This window comes from Ctenocephalides felis, unplaced genomic scaffold, assembly GCF_003426905.1.
Source record: "Ctenocephalides felis isolate EL2017-DRISC unplaced genomic scaffold, ASM342690v1 CF-g0.4_SCAFFOLD_01886, whole genome shotgun sequence".
NCBI classification, from domain to species: domain Eukaryota; kingdom Metazoa; phylum Arthropoda; class Insecta; order Siphonaptera; family Pulicidae; genus Ctenocephalides; species Ctenocephalides felis.
The window spans coordinates 95,095,538-95,116,219 of record NW_020538040.1 but is presented as its reverse complement, the minus strand read 5'-3'; the positions used below and the strand labels follow the sequence as shown (position 1 = coordinate 95,116,219).

The 20,682-nt window shown below is 31.2% G+C and overlaps 2 protein-coding genes across 3 annotated transcripts in view; one reads left to right on the top strand and one right to left on the bottom strand.

Moving 5' to 3' along the window:
* LOC113378430 (ras-related and estrogen-regulated growth inhibitor) overlaps window positions 1–11,595 on the bottom strand; it is a 33,320-nt gene extending 21,725 nt beyond the window's left edge. The window contains exon 1 of the mRNA XM_026618961.1: window positions 11,153–11,595. The gene's annotated coding sequence lies outside the window, so the exon portion shown is untranslated. The remainder of the gene's footprint in view (window positions 1–11,152) is intronic.
* LOC113378429 overlaps window positions 1–20,682 on the top strand; it is a 295,400-nt gene that overhangs the window by 268,015 nt on the left and 6,703 nt on the right. Inside the window, exons 1-2 of one of the 2 annotated variants that reach the window (XM_026618960.1) lie at window positions 18,953–19,069; window positions 19,173–19,314. The exons of the other annotated variant lie outside the window; for it this stretch is intronic. Of the exons in view, the coding sequence (XP_026474745.1) occupies window positions 19,003–19,069; window positions 19,173–19,314 (209 nt within the window). The 5' untranslated portion in view covers window positions 18,953–19,002. Of the gene's footprint in view, window positions 1–18,952; window positions 19,070–19,172; window positions 19,315–20,682 lie in introns of those variants that run through there. 2 annotated transcript variants of the gene reach the window in all.

The window sequence follows — 20,682 nt, the reverse complement described above, 5'->3', positions numbered from 1 at the left end:
GTTAAGGAAGAAATTGAGAAGGTTAGTTCGAGATACAAGGATAGAATACAGAATCACCCAAACATCATGGCCAAAAACTTAATAAAAAACCATGGCATTAAACGACTCATAAGGAAGCGATCCCTTTTTGATATTCTCTAGTAATCCGAATATAATGTACAATTACTCGTAGGCTTTATTCAATTTTTTTCACATCAGGACTACATCTATAAGCTAAACATAATCAATTATGCAGGACGGTTTACATGTCTAATCGAGACAAAAAAATTTTTTATATCTTTTAAGATCCTATTGTAAAACGCCTGATACTAATTACTCCTGTTACATGAAGCCCTTAGCTCCTCTGCATAATCACATACTCCTACACACAAATAAATACATTTTCAAATTTTGGTGTCAGCGATTTACAATGAATTGAGAGGTCGAAAAACATAACATTATTACAATACCAGAAGTTTAATAACTTAATATATTTTGTTCTGATTATATATTTTTCATATTTAGTTTTTACATGACTCATCAAAAATATAAATGAAAGCTTTATAAATTTCACTCAAGCTTTTGAAATTTCTAAAAGCATCAAATTATTTCACTTTGTAGTTTATTTTTTGACGTGTCTCATAATTACATTTCAGATTTACTAGTTTTCAAGTATTGATTTGAAATTTCAGCAATTTATTTATTATTTCCAGCTTCTCGAAGCTAACCTTAATTTTTGAGAGTTTTTTTACGATTTCATTCACAAAATGACACAATATTTCGATCTCTTAGACGAATAGGAGGTAAGTACGAATAAAATGATATGGTATTTTGTTTTTAATGAAATTTATTTATTGAATGATGGTATAATCAGTCTCAATCGTTATTACTCATCTTAGATTCATTGACTATCACTAGCTTAACTAAGTGTTAAACGTTAAGTTATCACTAAGCTTAACGTAGTTTTTTAACTAAATGGGAATTATGATATCGTCTAACGTGTAAACATTGGTACGGACCCCATATAAATATACACAAAATTTGTACTTATTATTATAATCTTTATAAAATATCTGATAATACGATGTACATATGTCTAATGTTCATTTTTGACCGTCGAATGGCATTATTTTTTAATTTTTTTATAAGATCTACGGAGACGCTGGACCAGTTGTTCATTTAGTCGATACAAGTAAAATGTTTTTTAAATTATTTAAATCGGACACTCCGTTATCTCAAAAACTGAAATAACATTTTTGGCACTTTTTGCCCCGTATCTCCGAAACGGCCAGACCTGCCTTTGCCAAATACTAATCAGCACGTCGGAAGAAACGATCAGAAGGAATCAAATGTTTTTTAAATTATTCAAATCGGTGGATTCGTGTTCTCTAAATCGTTGACGAAAAATTGTATCCGCATACACACACGCACACACATATACATGCTCACATAAACGCGCACACATACATCCATTTTTTAAGGTATGCTAAAATGTTCAGAAACCTTTCAAACGTAAATATATATGCAATTTTCAGTTTCGATTTTTTGTGATTACTATAACTTAACCTACGGAAAGTTAATAAGTGTTTAGAAATAAATTAATTTACATTTATTTACATAATTTAGAAATTAATAACAAAGATTAACTTTATAACAAAAACTTGTAATTGCAAAAAAATGGTTTGATTTATGTAACTTGTTCCACTGTTGTAGATAACATCTATTTTAATGTCTTCCGTAATTTGATATTTATACAAAAACTTAAAGTTAAGTACACATAATTATTTGTTATTATTATACCGCAATTAAATTTATTCCAATGGACAGGAATATGCCATAATATTTAAAATCCGATCAATTTCAATTAGAACGAATGAAACGAATTCAAATCTAAATATTAAAGCACAAAACTTGCGTCAAATGTAAATGAACTTCGTTTAGATCCGATCAATATATGATTACAGTTGTTTGTATAAAAAAATAAATTTGTTTGATCGGAAATATGTGGATATTTTGCAATGTGTTTATATGGGGCAATAATTTGATGCAACCTAAAGGTATCAGCCGTTGCGTTATGCATGATTTAAGAGTGTTTGGATTAGAATATAATTCGAGCTAATTTACGGCAGCTTAGTAGTTTATAGATATCTGTTCCAGAATTCAATTTTAATTTGGGAAACAATTAGTGCTAAAATTACCATCCTAAAGATATATATGTACTATCATAACATATTGTAGAAAGAAGGATTTATAAGTGATCAATGTTATAGATTTTAACATTAAATGTTATAAAAGTATATCTTCAATATTTGTTTTCAAAATTTGATAAGCTCCTTTGCCGGGTGTCTAACGATTATAAATTATTAACGATTGTATACTATGAATTTTAATAATTTGAATTTGTTTTTTTTAAGTTTTTTTATAACAACTAGAACTTTGTTAAAACCAATTATATTGTCGCTTTTCTACCTCAAAACTCACATCAATGATCATATTAATAACTGATTTCCTAAACAATGTCAGACCATGATATTTTTTGTATCTAGTAGACGTATGGATGTATCTAGTAGTATCAGTTTTATACTGAACTAGCGAATGTTATTTCAATTTTATACAAAATGAATTTGCAGTTTCGATAACCCACTTGACCGATTATTTGAGACAATATTAATGTATCCCTTCAGTCCATTTTTCTTTTCTTTTATTAATATTTGCTTCTGAAAACATCCATCATGAAACATCAGCGCATTTTTTTGGTAGTATACTTGTTTAGTAAATTGACCATTCGGTTTGAATGGCCAAAAAAGTATGTTTGTAAGATAGATTCAAAGTGTTTAAGAAGTTCGTGATCTATCTGGACTCTATTGAACACTTGCACTTTGGCTATATCAGACCGTTTGAATAATAAAAATAAAAGATGATAAATAAATGTTTAATTAACGTATATTTGAAAGAATATTAAGACTTATAGATGATTAGATAGTTGAAGTTTGAATTAGATGTTATAGTTTTGAGTGTTAATTTACGACTGATTTTGGGACAGGATGCGTGACAATGAAAGGGATGAGGGTTTATTATCGCTATCCTGCATGAAGATAATAAAATATAATAATTATACCAGGGTTGGGAATGAAGCGTTAACAATACTTACAATTAGAATGTATAAATCAGATGCTAATCCATATGATGGTAGTCCCTAAATTAAACCCTAAATAAATCCAATACTTGTGGAAAAGCAATAATATATTAGGAGATAATAATAGGTTGTCAAATATCTCCCTTCCGCCTTTTTGCATTATAAACCAAGAGCAAAAAAGCGGAAGGTAGATATTTGACAACCTAATAAATTAAGAAATTAGTAATATTTTTATAAAGTAACCAAAAAAGCCTTGAATGATAAGTAAAAAGTGTTGTTTGTTCCAACTACACAAAAGTCTTAACTATCAGGTAGTGTGATCTACTAACACAAAAAGTCACGAATTATTTGACTATGCTAAACAAACAATTTTTAGATTTATAGCATTTGAATGAAATTAATCATTGTTTAAGCTTCTACCTCGTAAGTATTGAGCTAAGAATATTTAAACAAAATATTGAAGAAAAGCTTTCAATTTTCTATTTCTGAACTATAATAAATCAAATTTAATACCACAAATGCATTGCAACGATAAATTATATTTTTGTATGGTACATATTTAACCTTATAATAAGAATATATTTGTTCACTGTACCAATACTGGAAAATACGTGTTTTGTAGGTTTTTTGCTTATAACACTGCGTGACAGTGAATTTTTTTCCTAAGATGTTATGATGGTGTTTAAGTATTTCGCTGTCTGAAAAAAGTAACAAAGCCTTGCTATCAGCTGTAATTTTTGAGATATGCTCAGAGAGCGCAAACTTCTAACAAATTTCGGTGATCGCTTACTAGTTAGCGCAGTTATCGCAATTATTTGATCTAGTCTGCAAGCAAAACAAAAAATACATCAAAAGTCAAATCATATGTCAAAAACAAAAAAAATGTGTTGGCTTTCACTTAAGTTTTGTATTTGGTTTGTAGTCTCTAAACCATTTTTTTTAATTACTGTCACGAATTTTTTAACTTAAAGATATACGTTAATGTCTTAATCTTGTTTTTTTGGTGATTTACAGTATTATTGTCCAAATTATTTAAGTGATGCAGAGTCACTTATATTTTGTTGAATATTTTCATGTGGGAGATAGTAGTAGCAAGATCGTAATGTATGCTTAATGTTATACATATAAATAAGATATTAATGGGCTTAAGCTCATATATTGGCATGTACATGAACCAAAATTATCTTTTGCTCAAAGTTCTGCAACCGGCTACGAACACTAGCGCTTTTAGCGTCGTAATGTGAAATTATTCCGTTGACTCGGAAATATCCCCCAAGTTTTCTATCTGATATACCAATGTGCCAGTTTCACCTCAAATTACAATAAAAAAAATAACACTTATTTTAAATTTATGCTTTCAAAAATGTTTTGTATGATTTTTGAGCGTGAACAAAGCCTGACTGATGTCGTTGTAAGCTCCAAGAATTATCGTCCGTTATGTGGGCGTCTCCCCATAGTCTTGATGTCTTGATGGATTCTGTTCTCCAAGATTTTCCAAAAATTACGAACCCTGATTTTTTATGGGTTGCCTAATTTGCGGTTCATTGAATGTCTCAGTTTTTAACTCTTCGTGTTTTTTCTTTTATCGTTGGTCTCCCAATCCTTTACATGGAAGTTAGTAGATGTGGATGTTCTAGATTTTTCATCATTAGCATGGATAAAGTTCAATTGTATCCATAGAGGGATGACTAGGTGTTTGGTAGATCGGAAGGTCATTTCTTGCTTAGTCTTCTTAACGGTCTGTGAATCGCTTGAATAGTAAGATTTGTATATTGGATTTATTTATTGTTGAAAGATGAACTTCTAATTTTTATCATTTCGTTGACTGTAGAGATTTTCAAATCCTTATGTAGGCAAAAGTTCGAAATATACCAAGGTGCATTAGTAAGGATACGCAGAATTTTGTTCTGGCACCTTTGAATGATGTTTATGTTTGATTTACAAGAGCAACCCCATAGTTCGATTCCATAAGTCCAAATGGGCACTATGATAGTTTTGTACAGAAGTACCTTGTTATCGAGAGAGATTTCAGATTTCCTCCCAAAAACCCAGTAAAAATCTTTTATTTTCAGTTGGATTTGTTCCTTTTTATTTTCAATGTGCGTTAGAAAAATTTTATCCACACTAGCTACACACACATTCATTTTTTCTAAGGTATGCTAAAATGTTCAGAGACCTTCGGAACGTGAAGATATGCAACAATTTTCATTTTCAATTTTTGGACGATTACTATAACTTACTCTGCGGTAAGTTAATAATACGAATAGGGCTTGCAAAAATATTGTTGAAACCGTATTATTCGAACCGACAAATATTTCTATTAATAAATCAAGTGCTTGCAAAAAACATCGAGAGCAGCCAAATAGTCTGAATTCGTCGTCGGTCGCGTTATTTTGCAGAGCATCAGGCAGGCATCAGAACCATCCAGTTCGGTTTATTCCAATAAAGCTTTTTCTAAATCGAAAACGCACATAGCGTTTCCGCGCAATCATTAAGGTGTCTCGTATCACGGTCATGTTATGAAATATTGGCGATCGTCCAAGACGTAACGCGACGTTGACAAGGCAAAACTTAAATCATCACATATAATATGTTTTGGAAACACGCGCCACCGCCGGCCGCCGGCCGCCGCCCGCCCGATGTCGGACACGTACGCGTTTACCGCTTATGCCGCGGTAAGTGCCGCGGCTGATTCATTGATATAATTACTTATTTAATTGTATTAGAAATAAAACGGGGTCGATCATATTGGTGTTGGGCAAAAACGATTGCTTTAGACGTATATGATTTTACTGCGCTTTCGAGCACAGCGAGATATTATTTATAGACCACAACAGCTGCAGTACAAATAACCGACATTGTTTGTAGGGAACAGATTTGTTTTTTGATACTTGTAATTCGGAAAAGTATTTATATTTATTCAAAAAAAATGCGGTCTGTTTGATGATGGTTATATAGTCGGTTATATTTTGAAGTGATAGTTAAATTGAGAACAGCATTGGTCTTTGTACGAATATATTAAATATGCTAAATTTGACACGATAACATATATAACGGAAATTAATAATTTCGATTGACATTTTTTTTAATTATTTATTTATTTATGGCTTCGAATCTTTCGATCATTTTCAATTATATGGATATCTACATTTTAAAAATCCAAAATTTAATCTTATTAATATTCATATACATTATTTTGTATATATTCATGTTATTATTAGTGTTGTTATTATGTGAGTTTACGGGAAACGCGATTCTTTTCTTCCATAACATTTTGTACAGCATTTGACTTTGTTTCTTGTATATTTCGCATTTCCAAAAAATATGGTTTATTGTTTCTTTTCCTTTACCACACAAATTGACAAAATAACTATGAAATTTAGTTTTAAAAGATGATCATTGTTTGAATGTTCAAATTAGAGTATATACAAAAACCGGTTTCAGAATCACATTTCAGAAAACCGGTTTTCGATTTTTATATAGAAAATAAATTTTTGCACGAATATTCTGTAATTTATCCGCAAATTTAGTGAGATTTAGAGCAGTATTTGACTGAATTTATTTATTGTTCAACTTTATAGATAGTAAACAAAATTATTTTAATTTTAATTAGTAGAACTAAAAAATAATAATTTATATTTATTAAATAATTTTGAAAATAATTATTCGTTATTCATGCTTCATTTTCACATATAAGAATAAAAATATTTTTATGATAGTGAAAGGAAAGTTTTCGAATAAATTAAAATAATACATTTTTAAATAAAAAAAAAATAATTAAATAAAAAAAATTAGATACATATTGATACATGCTTGTTAATATCTATTTTAGTTTTCAAAACAATTAAGCATGTAACATGTAATTTTAATTAATTAATTTTAAACATTCTAATTGTTTTTTTGTTTAATAAAGTGTGATTTAAAAGAACTTAGAACGTCTATCGAATTGCTACTTAGACGTGTTAATTGTTTATTCACAAAATTTCCTGAAATAGAAAATACTCTCATACTTGCGAAATTATGCTCAACTTTGCCTATTGATGTAGTTGATTCGCTTTTTTCTTGTAAGATTTGATTTTATGACTAATCCATTGTATTTAAGGATAGTATTTTAGTATTTTTACGTATACAACTGCTCAAATTACTATCGAATTTATTTTTCTCCCAGCTAATAGGTAAATTAATAAAATTATGATTAATCAAAAAAGTGGCACCACCGTACCCAGTCTTTTCTCACATATTTCTACAAATTGTGCGCCCAATAAAGTTATCCCTTTCTTAATCAAATATATTATATTGGGGGTGGTTATTTTTCTACATGTGTAATATGTTTTTGAATATCTGATAATTTATTTACTCATTTTGCAAAATAAGAACAAGTTAAAGCCAGTAAACTAGTTTGTACATTATTATTATTAAAACAAAATTCTATTAATTAAATTTTAAATTTATGTATTTTTCACATTAACCATTAGTAAATTATCTGTTCTCCAATTATTATTTCAATTAAACATCAAATTATTAAACTATATAGAGGATTCACTAATGTTAACTTAGCATTATCAAATTTTTTTGCACATCTTATATATTCAAAAAACTAGAACACAATGATATGCTTACTAGTAAGTTGTTCCAAATTAAATTAGTTCTTTTTCTTAGCTTCGCGTGCTTTTGGGATTTATTAGTGACCTAATTGTAGCAAAAAAGTTCTTTAAGTCTTACGAATTAAGAGAAGCCAAAGGGGGCCATTCGTTTTGTGCGGTGACAGATTGTTTTGAGAATCAAATAAACACTCTCGACCTTGTTCTACTAATAATTTGTTGAGTGATATCTACGTTTTTGTAGGTTTTTCACTTATAATTAAAGCAACATTTTATTCAGTATTGTTAAAATTAAATTTTAATCGACTATCAATTAGTTTCTAATGAAATTATTTATTTGAATTTTTATAATGATCATTATGAACAGGTAAATATTTATCTTAAAAATTAATAAATATTTGTGAAGTAATAACTTTAAATTCAATTTAATACACAAATGCAATTAAACCTATTTATTTATACAGAATTCAAAATTCATACAGACAATATTCTTATTTGAGCAATTATATTGAAAACCAAACCAAATATCACTAGAAATGACACATATCAAACAAACAACTATATGTCTAATGAAATTATTTATTTGAATTTTTATAATGATCATTATGAACAGGTAAATATTTATCTTAAAAATTAATAAATATTTGTGAAGTAATAACTTTAAATTCAATTTAATACACAAATGCAATTAAACCTATTTATTTATACAGAATTCAAAATTCATACAGACAATATTCTTATTTGAGCAATAATATTGAAAACCAAACCAAATATCACTAGAAATGACACATATCAAACAAATATGACTACGTTCAGTAAAACTCACTGATAATTCATCTCTGAGAAATGCGCTTGTTTTGCTATTTTAAACAAATGTATCACCTTTTCCTTTTCGCCTTATAGTCCGGCTAAAAAGGCACAGCCAGGAGACAAAAAGAACCACCATTTTATTCTTTATTTTAAAAAGATTTTATAGGAAAAGAGCTATTCAATCAATGCGATGCAGTTTAATTATTAGGTTGAACAACAAAATTCAAAGGCATAATGTACAAAAAAATAATTCCTACTTAATAATAATAACTCCTACTACTTCATACATCTTGCTTTGGTAGTTATTTTTGTTTAATTTAGAATGGGACTAATTGTTTCTTCAAATACAATAATTGTGAATTAAATAAATATAACTTCTGTTTGAAATACATATTTTATGGGCTCATTTTTTTTATAAAGATCGCATCAAAGTTACACATTATTTTTTTTTTACTTTAAAATATTATCGTTACAAAATTCTAGTATTTTTTGAGATATTGATGTTGGACCTTTTTACCCGCAGGCCTCAAAGCTTCGCTCTGCCCTATATCATGTCTTACGTATCCTATTACATATAACATAAGACTATTAGGTGGCAACCCTGTGGTTGCCTATTTTCTTCTTGATAAGATTATTATTAGATATATTGCTAATAGTGATGTGATACTTTTAGTTATTTATTATATTTAGATCAGTATTTTTAAGTGAAAACATATCACTACCATTTGATATCAAGTTGTTTAAGACGGGAATAGAACCTGATTCTATTTGATTATGGGTCACATGTAATACATAGTTGTACACGACAAATAATCATAATCTTCTATATATAAAAATAAGTCGGGTTTTTCTTCCTGACGAAATAACGAACCGATTTCGACAATTTTGCATTCGTTGGAAAGGTCTCGGGCTCCGCAAGGTTTATAGCTAAGAAAATTAGTGATGCATGGCATCGTGCCCTAATGCAAATTCCTGGAACGTCACGCACCGTGATTAAAAATTCGAGTAATGACATTAGTGAGAATCATCAGAATTATGCTTGGTTAAGTCAACGAGCAATTCTTGCCGCAAAGAATAATGATGTACACACACTGAATTTCACCATTCAATCAAAAATTGCTGGCGATTTGGTGACATACCAATGATTCCGACTGGTCTTCCGTTTGACTTCAAACGATTGCAATTTCGCTTAGTGTTTGCAAGATAAATTTCAAATAGATATTTAAAAAATCATTGTTTTTTACATGGGCAGTTGCCTGTTCACGAGTTGGAAAACCATCCGCTTTGTTTGTGTTAACGTCAGACCAAAAAACAAAAAATGTGGTGAAAACTGAGAGAAGTTCAAGTAAAAAACACTTCATTTTTGTAATCGAAATAAATTCATTACTATTGTGTAATAAAATCAAAATTTTCCTTCTCAAACATAAAACAAACAAAAAATTTCTTCATCTTTCTCACGAAACCATTTGGTGGCGAAACGGAGTTCGTCGGGTTCGCTAGTTTATTTATAAAAATTGGCATGAAATTGTTTGCGTATATTTGGTATATTATAGTTCAATTGGAATATGTAGTGTAATTGTAATTATCACAAATTATAATTAACCTCTCGTTGGGTAAGTTGTAGTAATCTCAAAAAATCGAAAATAAAAATTGTTGCATATCTTTACGTTTTAAGGTCTTCTGAACATTTTGGCATACCTTAGAAAAAATTGACGTATGTTTGTATGTGCACGTATGTTTATATGTGCCTGTGTGTGCGCGCGGACACAAAATTCTCGTCCACGGTTTCGGGAATACGCGTCAACCGATTTGAATAATTCAAAAAACATTCGATTCGTATTGATAAGTAGATGTGCCGATTCGTTTTTAGAAAAGCTGGTCGAGTCGTTTCGAAGTTCCGAGGCAAAAAGTGTCAAAAATGGATTTTTTGAGAGAAGGGAGCGTCCGATTCAAAAAACATTTTATTTGTATTGACAAGAAAAACTGATAAGATTTCTGGGAAGGCAAGTAAAGCGGTTTCGGAGATCCAATAAAAAAAGTGAAATTAAAAGCTATTTGGCGGATAAAAATGATCATTAGACATATGCACATCAAATTTTCACATATTTTATAGATATTTTACTAGTAAGAGCAAATTTTGTTCACGTTTTTATGAGTACCGTACCGTACCAATATTTAAACGTTATACTGCGGCGCGTCGCCCACGCGCTTCGATATTTTATTTATACGCAGCTAACGTATTGCGATTGCTTTGGAAAAAAATTAAAAAATTCGAAAATATCTCAAAAAGCTAAATTTATTTAAAAATATTTCATAATCTCAGAAGTTCCAAAAGTTCTAAAAGAAAATTGAATCTTTCTTAAAAATTTTAATCTTTAGTACGGTAAGTACCAGCAAGCACCACTAGTTTAGATGCAATTTACAATTTTATATATGCATTCTGCTAATAAAATTGTTAGTTACATAGAACTTGTATAGTTTCCAATATAACATCTTAATTCAGAAAATAATTAAACTGATTCAGTCTTCTAGTATTTTAGAGTCAAATGATGTAGCCGTAATAAAATTTTAGTGCTTATTTTATTAGTTTCACAAACGTTCTAAATGTAATTAAACTAAGTCTTACCAACTTCAGTCGGCCGTAATCCTGGACGTGCAACTCGTTTTAAAATTTATTCGAATAACTGACCAAACTCTACAAACTATAACTTCGAACACAGGCTGTTTTTGAAATAACAAATTATGATATTCTTTTCCTGATCTGAGATCAAAAGGAAAGTTGAGCAGGTGTCCGCAGACCGCGAGATCAGTAAAAGACGCGCTACCGTTATAGACAGTTGTCAAGGTCGTTCACAAAGTTAAATTTCACTGTCACGATGATCCACCGTTAATAATTAAAGCTTTCACTAAGAAACACAGAACTGTAAATCTTTGGGTACTTGTACACTGACTTAATAAACAACTGAACTAACTGAATGTTGTATATTCACTCTTGTTTCGAGCTGCATTTCTCTTGTTAGAAATTTAATGTATGTGTGTGGCACAATTTTGTTTAGTCAAAGAGCGCTTTGCGTTCCCGACTGTTTTAATGCACGGCAGTGGGGCGTCTAAAAAACGAGGCGCCTTGCAAGCGCTGGCCCACGTCCCGCTTCCCATTCGGACTTCTCTTCAGAGACAATCGTCTCGCTAATAATATCATCGCCTATTGCCGAAGCTTAACTTATGCACATCTCATACACACTTCATAGACAAAATCATACTTGACTTCTTATAGAGGACAAAATCATAGGGTAGGGCGAGGCTAGTTGAGCAAATTTTTACTTAAACGCATGTAGCTCCTCAATGAAAAGTCTCAATAAATTGCTATACAGCTTAATGGATTTGTTGTTTATCGCTTAACAAAAGTATTAATACTAGTTTTTGGTAATAAGTAAAATTTAAAAGCTACAGCTGTTTAAATGCAAAAATTCAAGTATGCTCAATGTACCCCATAGGTGGGGCAAGTTGAGCACTAAGAAAGTATAATGAAATCATAGATTCAATGTCGATTAGTGATGAGATAAAATAAGTTTTTAATAACCAGTTCTATATTTATAGTCTTTATTGTCAGAGAAAACAAAACTTATAGTAATTTACTTTGAATAATTAACCAAAAGTAGAATCAACAAAACAATATCGTATATTAGAAATTATTTTACCATTATATTTAGTATTTTTGTTTAAAACAATTATTTCTTTATATTATTACTAGACTTAGCTTAAATCTTAAAAATAATAATTAATTTCTGAAAGTTAATGGTAATTGTCTTAGTGACAGAACAAGTTTAGCAACTATGCTCAACTAACCCCAACTCGGAATTTCAAAAGGAAAATGAGTTTATAAAAAAAAAAAATGAGAATTATACCCAGAATCTCTGTGCATATTAAAAGTACTAAAATTATATGGAAGAATAACATTTACCTGATTAAAAATAAATAACATTTGACTAAACCAGACAAAAACTCGTGATGAATGACTTTTTTACTTTTTGGTCTCAAAATAAACAAAACGGCCGTGAGCCTCACTCATTTGTCCAGCGGCCACTAGCGATCGCGGGATGTTTATTTCTCCCAAACCTCTATCTTTCCGCCATATAAAGCCTAAACGGACGGTGAATAGTTTTCGAGATATTTCGATTGCTCAATTTGCCCCTATGCTCAACTAGCCCCGCCCTACCCTACTTGACTTCTTATAAATAGCGATGTTATGAAAATATTGCTGTGAGATAATCGTTACATCCTTATCCTTGAACGTATGCTCTTTAAGGTTTGAAATATTTACATCTCCTGATATATCATAATATATTATGATATCGTAATCATAATATATCGTAATCATATATTTGTTAACTTCCCGCAGAGTAGGTTATAGTAATCTCAAAAAATAAAACATGAAAATTTTTGCATATCTTTACGTTCCAAAGGTTTCTGAACATTGTGACATATCTTAGAAAATATGGATGTATGAGTCTGTATCTCTGTGTGTGTGTTTGGATACAAATATTTACAAATGCATTCGATTTGTATTGACGGGGAGACACACTGTTAGTTCCTGGCAAAGGCAGGTCTAGCCGTTTTGAAGATACGAGGCAGAAGCGCAGAAAAAGGCAATTTACGAAGCGTTCGATTTAGATGAATAAAAAATATTTTATTTGTATTGCCGAAATGAAGAACTGATAAAAATTTTGGGAATGCAGATCTAGCGGCTTCGGAGATCTAATAAAAATGTAATAAACGTCATTTGACAGTGAAATATGATTATTAGATATATGCACATCAAATTATCAAAAATTTCATAGTCATTTTAAAAATAAAGAGCTAGCGGTGGCGATATCGGTTAGAGCGTGCGCTAGCAGCAGCTAGTCCCGGGTTTGCTGGTTCGATTCCCGCTCCCGTCATCAGGCAACTTTGATGTCAAATTTCCACTTGAGGTTATAGATGACAATGTAATTTCACATGAAAATCGTCCTTCGTGCACATAGCTGCAACGTAAGAGATAATATCAAAAATATCTCACACATAACAGAATGGTTAATCGATGGATTGCTGGATGAATTGCTGATGGATGAATTGATGAAATACATAAATAATCATAAGTCCTTATCAAACAAACAGATTATAGAACATATAAAAGTTCTGTTTGCTGTTCAAAAACAATAAAAAAATAATAAGAAGAACAAATTTTGATTACATTTCTATGGGTTCCGTACCAATGTTTATCCGTTACACTGTAATACGACGTTTACACGCTTCGATATTTCGTCTATACGCAGCATATAAAAATATATTAAAACATAAAATAAAATTCAAATTTTTCAAATGTCAATTTATAAAAAAAATTCAAAACTTTCAAAAATCTAATTTTTTCAATGTTAAAAAAATTAATCTTTTTAAAAAAAATAATTTTTGGTACGCAAAGTTTCAGCAATATGCACGACGCCATGCACCACTAGTTCTAGAATTGATTGAATTTATTATATTTTTACAATGTTAACATTCCAAGAATAATTTTACTTGCTAGGGATAATTTTCCCGGTGTATTAGTGGTTAGAACTAAAGGATTTTAATCAGAAGTTTTAGGTTTCAATGCCCGTCTTGGACTGCCTGATGTCAAGCAGTAGCGATATCGGTTTTCACTTAAAGATATAAAAAAAATATGTAATATGTTACAAATGCAAATGAAAATATACCTTTTTCGGAAATGCTGCATCAATACTCGTCTGCATCACAGCATAATAAATTAATCTGATAATGATTGGAAAATAGTTTGCCTTGCTATATATGTATATAAAAGAACACGTTGTTTAAGAAGGAAGTACAGCAGCTTACAGGACTCGTCGAAATAAAACAATTCTTATCCATAATAGTCCAACCTATCAAATAAAAATAATTAATTATAACAATAAATAAGTGAACAATAATCTAGTATCTCAATTTCATTAGAATTTCCAAAGAAATAACAATATTTAAGGCTTTAATCCAAATGAATTTTCACTAACATATTTTTATTGTTCATGCAAAAAAGATTTTAATGATATTCATATTTGGTTTGCTTCAGATAACAAAAATACTTCTTCTTGGACTACAATTTTCATTACCAAATATTTTTTAAGTTTAAAATATTTTTCTCCTATGTTCTCATGGAACAAAATGTATTGAAACAGAATTACAAATTGATATGTATTGTACTATACTTTAATATTATATTTTTTTTGAAAATTTATTATCAAATTGTTTTAAAATTACGTTATTATTTCTATTTTGTAATTTTTACATATTTTTATAAATTGTAATTCTTTAATGTAGCACTGCATATGAGTAAAATCAAGACTCGAAACCTTTGCTACCAGAAGGCATTTTTCTTTATTAAACTCTTTTAATTGCCTAAATATTTATATATATAAATCAATCAATCAACCTTAATCATGATTTCTTATGTGTGATATTTTTAATATAAATTTATTGATTGTTCTTCATTTATTTAACTAAACGAGAATGTTATAATTACTGTCGGTACCATAGAAAAATAATTATGACTTGTATTAAAAAAAATCATTCATCTTCATTACCAACTGTCGTAAACAAAACAACTTAAATTTTAATAAATCACTTTTGATATAAATTGTTATACCAAAAATTTAATTATTATAAATTCATGAATAAATTTGTGTTCATTCAGCTATAGTAATATAATTATTGTCATGTCTAGGCATTTAGCTGTCTTTATGCTGTGACATCTTACTAAAAATTAGATTACTATATTATTAATATATCGTACATTAATTTACCTAATAATATATATTACCAAACCAACTAAATATGTTTATAATATCACTGTCACAAATAAAAAGAACTAATTATTAAATTTTTTAATATATTACGGAGATCAAAAAGTCAAATATAATAATAAATATAATAAATAATCCTTATTATAATCAATCTTGATAATGTCTGATCTGTTCATGAATTCGCAAAAAACTAACTCGGAAAAGTACGTTACGTTTCTATTATAGCTACTATTGCACTTATCCAATACATACAACATTTCTAAAGTTTAATTTAATTATTATATTATATAACATACTTATTATTGACTTTGACATACTTAAAATAAAAGAAAAACAAAATTGGAATTCTTAATTTTTTTTTTAAATCGTAACATCAAAATTATGCCAATTTATCAAAATTCGGTTTAGGTAAATTTGAACACATTTTAGCATTATAATATAACATTATAACTGATTTTTAATTCATAAAATTTGAGATGATATTTTGTACTTCATAGAACTTCCAGTAACAAAAAGGGCGACAGCGAAGGATCTGACGAATGCATCCAGCGACTGCTTTCAGAAGTAAATTAATATTGCATAGTCATTCTTGAAAAGATTTCGAAATTAGTAATCTGAATTATTATAAATAATGAAATGAATGAGGTATTAGAATATAGGTACTTTTCTATTGTCGTGTCACATGTACCAAACATCCACCACGTCCATTGCCACGGTAAAATATGTCCGTTTATATTAAATTAAACAATGAAGAGATAATAATTATTTATATGTAAAATGATAATCTAAAATAATGTTGTCAACGAAAAAACAAAAGCAAAAATCAACAAAAAAATGTAAAATTAAAACGTATTTATAAATTTTTTTAAAAAATCTATTGCGTGTTTGGTTCCAAGAACAATGAAGGTAACGATTAAATATATTATGTTTAAGGCTTGATTTTTTTAATTTTCGGCCAATTTGGACAAAAAATATGGAAACGGATGATAATAATGATGAACAGCCTAATCCGGCTATGCGGCAACTGGATGTTTGGGCAAACCTTGTTGGCACGGCAATAGCATTGGCAATGGCTGTTATAGTATACATACGCCGGCGAAAATTGCCCGTTCCCGATTCATTTAGAAAATGGATCGATCCTTTAAAACTGACATTAGATTTTTTAAATGGACAGGAATATGCCGGTCCGGCCATTGAAAACGCTTTCCAAGTAGACCGCGCTCAACTGCAACAAACTCAAGGACTATTTCCTCACAAACACAAAATGTCGGACCCCGGGGAAAAATTAAAGATGTGTGGCTGTCCTGTGCCAGACACAACATGTGACTGCTCAAAGATTCGCAGCTGCGGTTGTCCGAAAAATTCGTCACCTCGTAGAGAGATAGGAAATCTTCCACCAAGTTTACAGGCGAATAATCGTAGAACTCAGACAGATACTTTTCTTGCGGTTGCTACGAAAGGACAACCGTGCGGTTTTTATAGATTAACGCCATATAATCCCGCGGGCCCAAAATACAGAATTCGACGAAAATTAGGGGGAGGATATGTTGTTACTTCTAGTATTGATGAGTCTGGTCCAGCGGAAGGAAACTATACTATAGTATCCTCGACAGATCAACAATTACCCGGAAAATATGCTGTGGAGATACTACCTAATGGAGGATATCAAATTAGAAATACTGAAAACGAATCAGTTGCTAATGTAGAAGAAGGAGAATATACATTCACTGCTGTGTTTGTTGTTCCAACCAAGTCACCTGAAGAAGAAGTAGTGACGCCAAAATCATCATTAGTAATTGAATCCAAACTAGAACCAGACTTTAATGCTGATATTTCAAAAGATTCTAAAGGATCTACATCTAAGCAAGAGGAACAAAATATCACCGGAGAAATAAATAATGAATCTCCACCGGATGATAATAAAACTAATGACGCTGAATCTAAGAACATATCTGAAGAGGAAATAGAGCAACCTTCAAAGACAGAAAACGATTTATGTGCAGCTGGTATTGAACCGTTTTTAGAATCCGTGCCATGTGAAAAAGAAGAGCCGCTTATTCCATGCGCATATTTCGTACAACACACTGCTTTACCAGGAATGTACAAATTCAACTATTGTGATACCAGACCAAACAAGGGACCGCGGCCTATCCTTGATGGTGTATACCCTTTATGGGATCGAGATACTTTAGGTAATTCGGTACCTAGCAATAGACCGGATGGTATATACATTTTAGAGTGGGTCGAACTTGATTCGGCAGTTGATGAAACAAACGTACATTTGCCACAGCCGGTAGCTGAACGTATTATATCTGTCATATCAGAGACTAAGCCTGATGGCACAAATATAACAACTGTTACACGAAAAACAGCTCCAGTCACAGGTATGGCATTGGATTACTTTTATCCTGGAGGTTTACCGCCAGGCTTGCAGCCATCCATACCGCCTATTGCATTAGACGTATGTGGTTGTTCTGTAACTGAACTTATAGCACAACCACAAGAACATTGTGTTTGTGCTAAGCTTCCACATTTCACACCTGAAAAACCACAAGATACGAATGTTGAAGAGTCCGAAAATGCTAGCAAAAGCATGGTATCTGACCCGTCTGCAGATATTTCGAAAGATACGACGTTTGACACATCGTGCATGTGTTCAAAATTGAAACAATTACAAAATTATCAAGATTCGTTGGAACATACAACCCAAAGTTCTCCCCCTGCACATTCAGTAGACTATTCAACGGACGCCGCATGCCTCTGTGCAAGTCTTGTTCAGAACCAGATTTCGAATGACGATTCGTCATGTGCTTGCAGAAGTCAACCATCCGATCGATCTGCGGATATGTCTAGAACAACAGGAAGTATTTCTCCAAACATAGAACGATTAAGCGGATCTATGGCGGAACAGAGAAATGCTTATATAGAAATTGGTCATAGTACAGATTGCAGTTGCAGTAGGGTTGCGGATACTTATGCTGGAAATTTACAAAATAGTGCTGATGCAAGTAGCTTGTGGAAAACATTAGCTGAAGGTACCTTAAGTGATACAAGTGTTGCTAGAAGCAATGCATGCGCTTGTTCAAGCGATCAAAACAGAAGTAGTATTGAGCAATGTAGGCAAGCACAAGAAGGTGGTTGCATATGTGCTGATGCTGATGATAGTAGTTTCAATCCAACTATATATCATCAGATAGCACCGTTCAAGCCGAAAGTAGCTCAGACGTACACAGGATGTGGTCAGCAGCAATTTGATGCTGATGTATCAAGCAGAGTTGGTGCTACATCCACTCCAGTAAAATCTCCAACAAATAGAGCACGTTACTATGCAAATTCTGGGCTTCAGCCTAGTTGGGTTCATCAATCCACAACGGATGATGATGAAGAAATGCCTCAAACGGGGTTGAAAACATATATGTCACAAGGTGTGGGACCATGCTCCATTGGTTCTAACAATAGCGGTCGCTGGCCACCAGCATCAATACGTCAGCCAATCGCACCAGAATGCAACAGGACGAATGCTGATACTTCAGAGTTGAGATCCACAAAGCATTTACAATCCCTCAAACCTAACCAAGTTATACAAGTACAACCAGGAATTAACATTCTAAGGAGGGATGACAACAATGACGTTGATGTTGTTGTTGAGATGGACATAGGCGCAGAATGTCTTGCTGAAGAAGGCGCTTCAAAGTACAATGCAGCTGAAAACGCTGGTAACCAAACACGCAATAGATACTGATGCAGTCTTTATTACATTATAAGACAAATCAGGTAATTTTTACATTACTTTTACGTACATTTTTTTGTCGTGCATAGAAGTGCAATGCGGAACGCGTTCCTCTCACACCCCGTACGTTTCCGAAGAAATAGAGGACGAGGTAGAACTCCAAGATTATAGCAATCCAGTTGTCGATCGCGTATCGAAACTGGAAGATAATCTTACTATGGAAGTATGGAGGTATGCACAAATATTTATAAGTTACAGCGATGATAAACAATTGCGTAAATCTTTCATTTTCATTATGAATTGATTTTTCGAAACGTTCTCAAAATATGGTGAAAAATCGATGCGATATCGTATTTTGATTGAAAATCCTCGTTAGGTTAAAAAAAATAAAGTAAATAAATGTTGATAGGAAAAGGTTAAAAATACACAATTTTTACTTTGATACCAGATACTATATCTGTAAAATTTCTTATATATATATATATATATATATATATATATAATAGAATAGGGTAGAATAAAAATTTATTAAAATTCAATAGTTATTTACGTCATTTATAATACATAATTATTCTAGGAATTCATTTGTACAATAATTTAAATTTTTAACAATATTTTTAATTGTTTTGGTTTAGCATCTCAAGCCATCAGGTAACTTGTAAATTTTGGTGTATAATATATTTTCTAGTGATGATGTTTTTTGGACATATCACAGCCATTACATTTTGCTTTTTGTGGTCATGAATATCACTTTTCAATAAATGATTTGTTTCATCAGTATGCGCCACAATGCGCAATGCGGTTGTTGCCAAATATAAATGTTTGAGACAATGCGAATTTTATATTTGATGAATTGCGGTCTGCAAGACTCTCGGCGTGACGATAGAAGTTTGTGCATTATGTCCCCATGCTAATAATCCGATGAAAGTACAGAATGGAACATATCAAAGTAGATCTCCGTGGCACATTCCTGGTTTGGTATAGATCTAATCCTGATAGCATATATGGCTTTTGAAAGCCTTGCGCATAGTAAATCTATATTTTTGGTCCAGGCCAGCAAACTATTTATTTAAGGCCCAAGTATCGAACTTTACTGCCTTGAAGATTGACGTGTCTTCGATTTGATGTAAAATATATAATTTTATTGGCGAGAAACCACTTTTTGACCTGTTTGGAGGCATTTTATCTTTTTGTATTCATAACTTTTATGTCTTTACTTGCAATTGCCAGTGTAGTATAATATTTCAACTGGTTGAGTAGCAATTTAAATTAGAATGCAGGTTATTAAAAAATATTAGGAACTGCAAAGACGCTAATATACTACTTCGGACAATCCCAATATCTGGTATTACTTTTGCATTACTAAATTTATAATGCCAGTCGACAAATAGATTACAATTTGTAAAGTAGAATTGTATCAAAGTAGGTGGAACTCTTCTGAATCCTTAACGTTCAAGTTTGTTTGAAGGATATCGTGCGGTGCGCAATCGAATGCCTTACTAAGGTCGCATAACAGTGCACCGTAATGTTATGATTTTTTAAATAATCTTGTATGAAATTCAGTAAATGTCGTATGACATCGACCGTTCCGATTCAGGT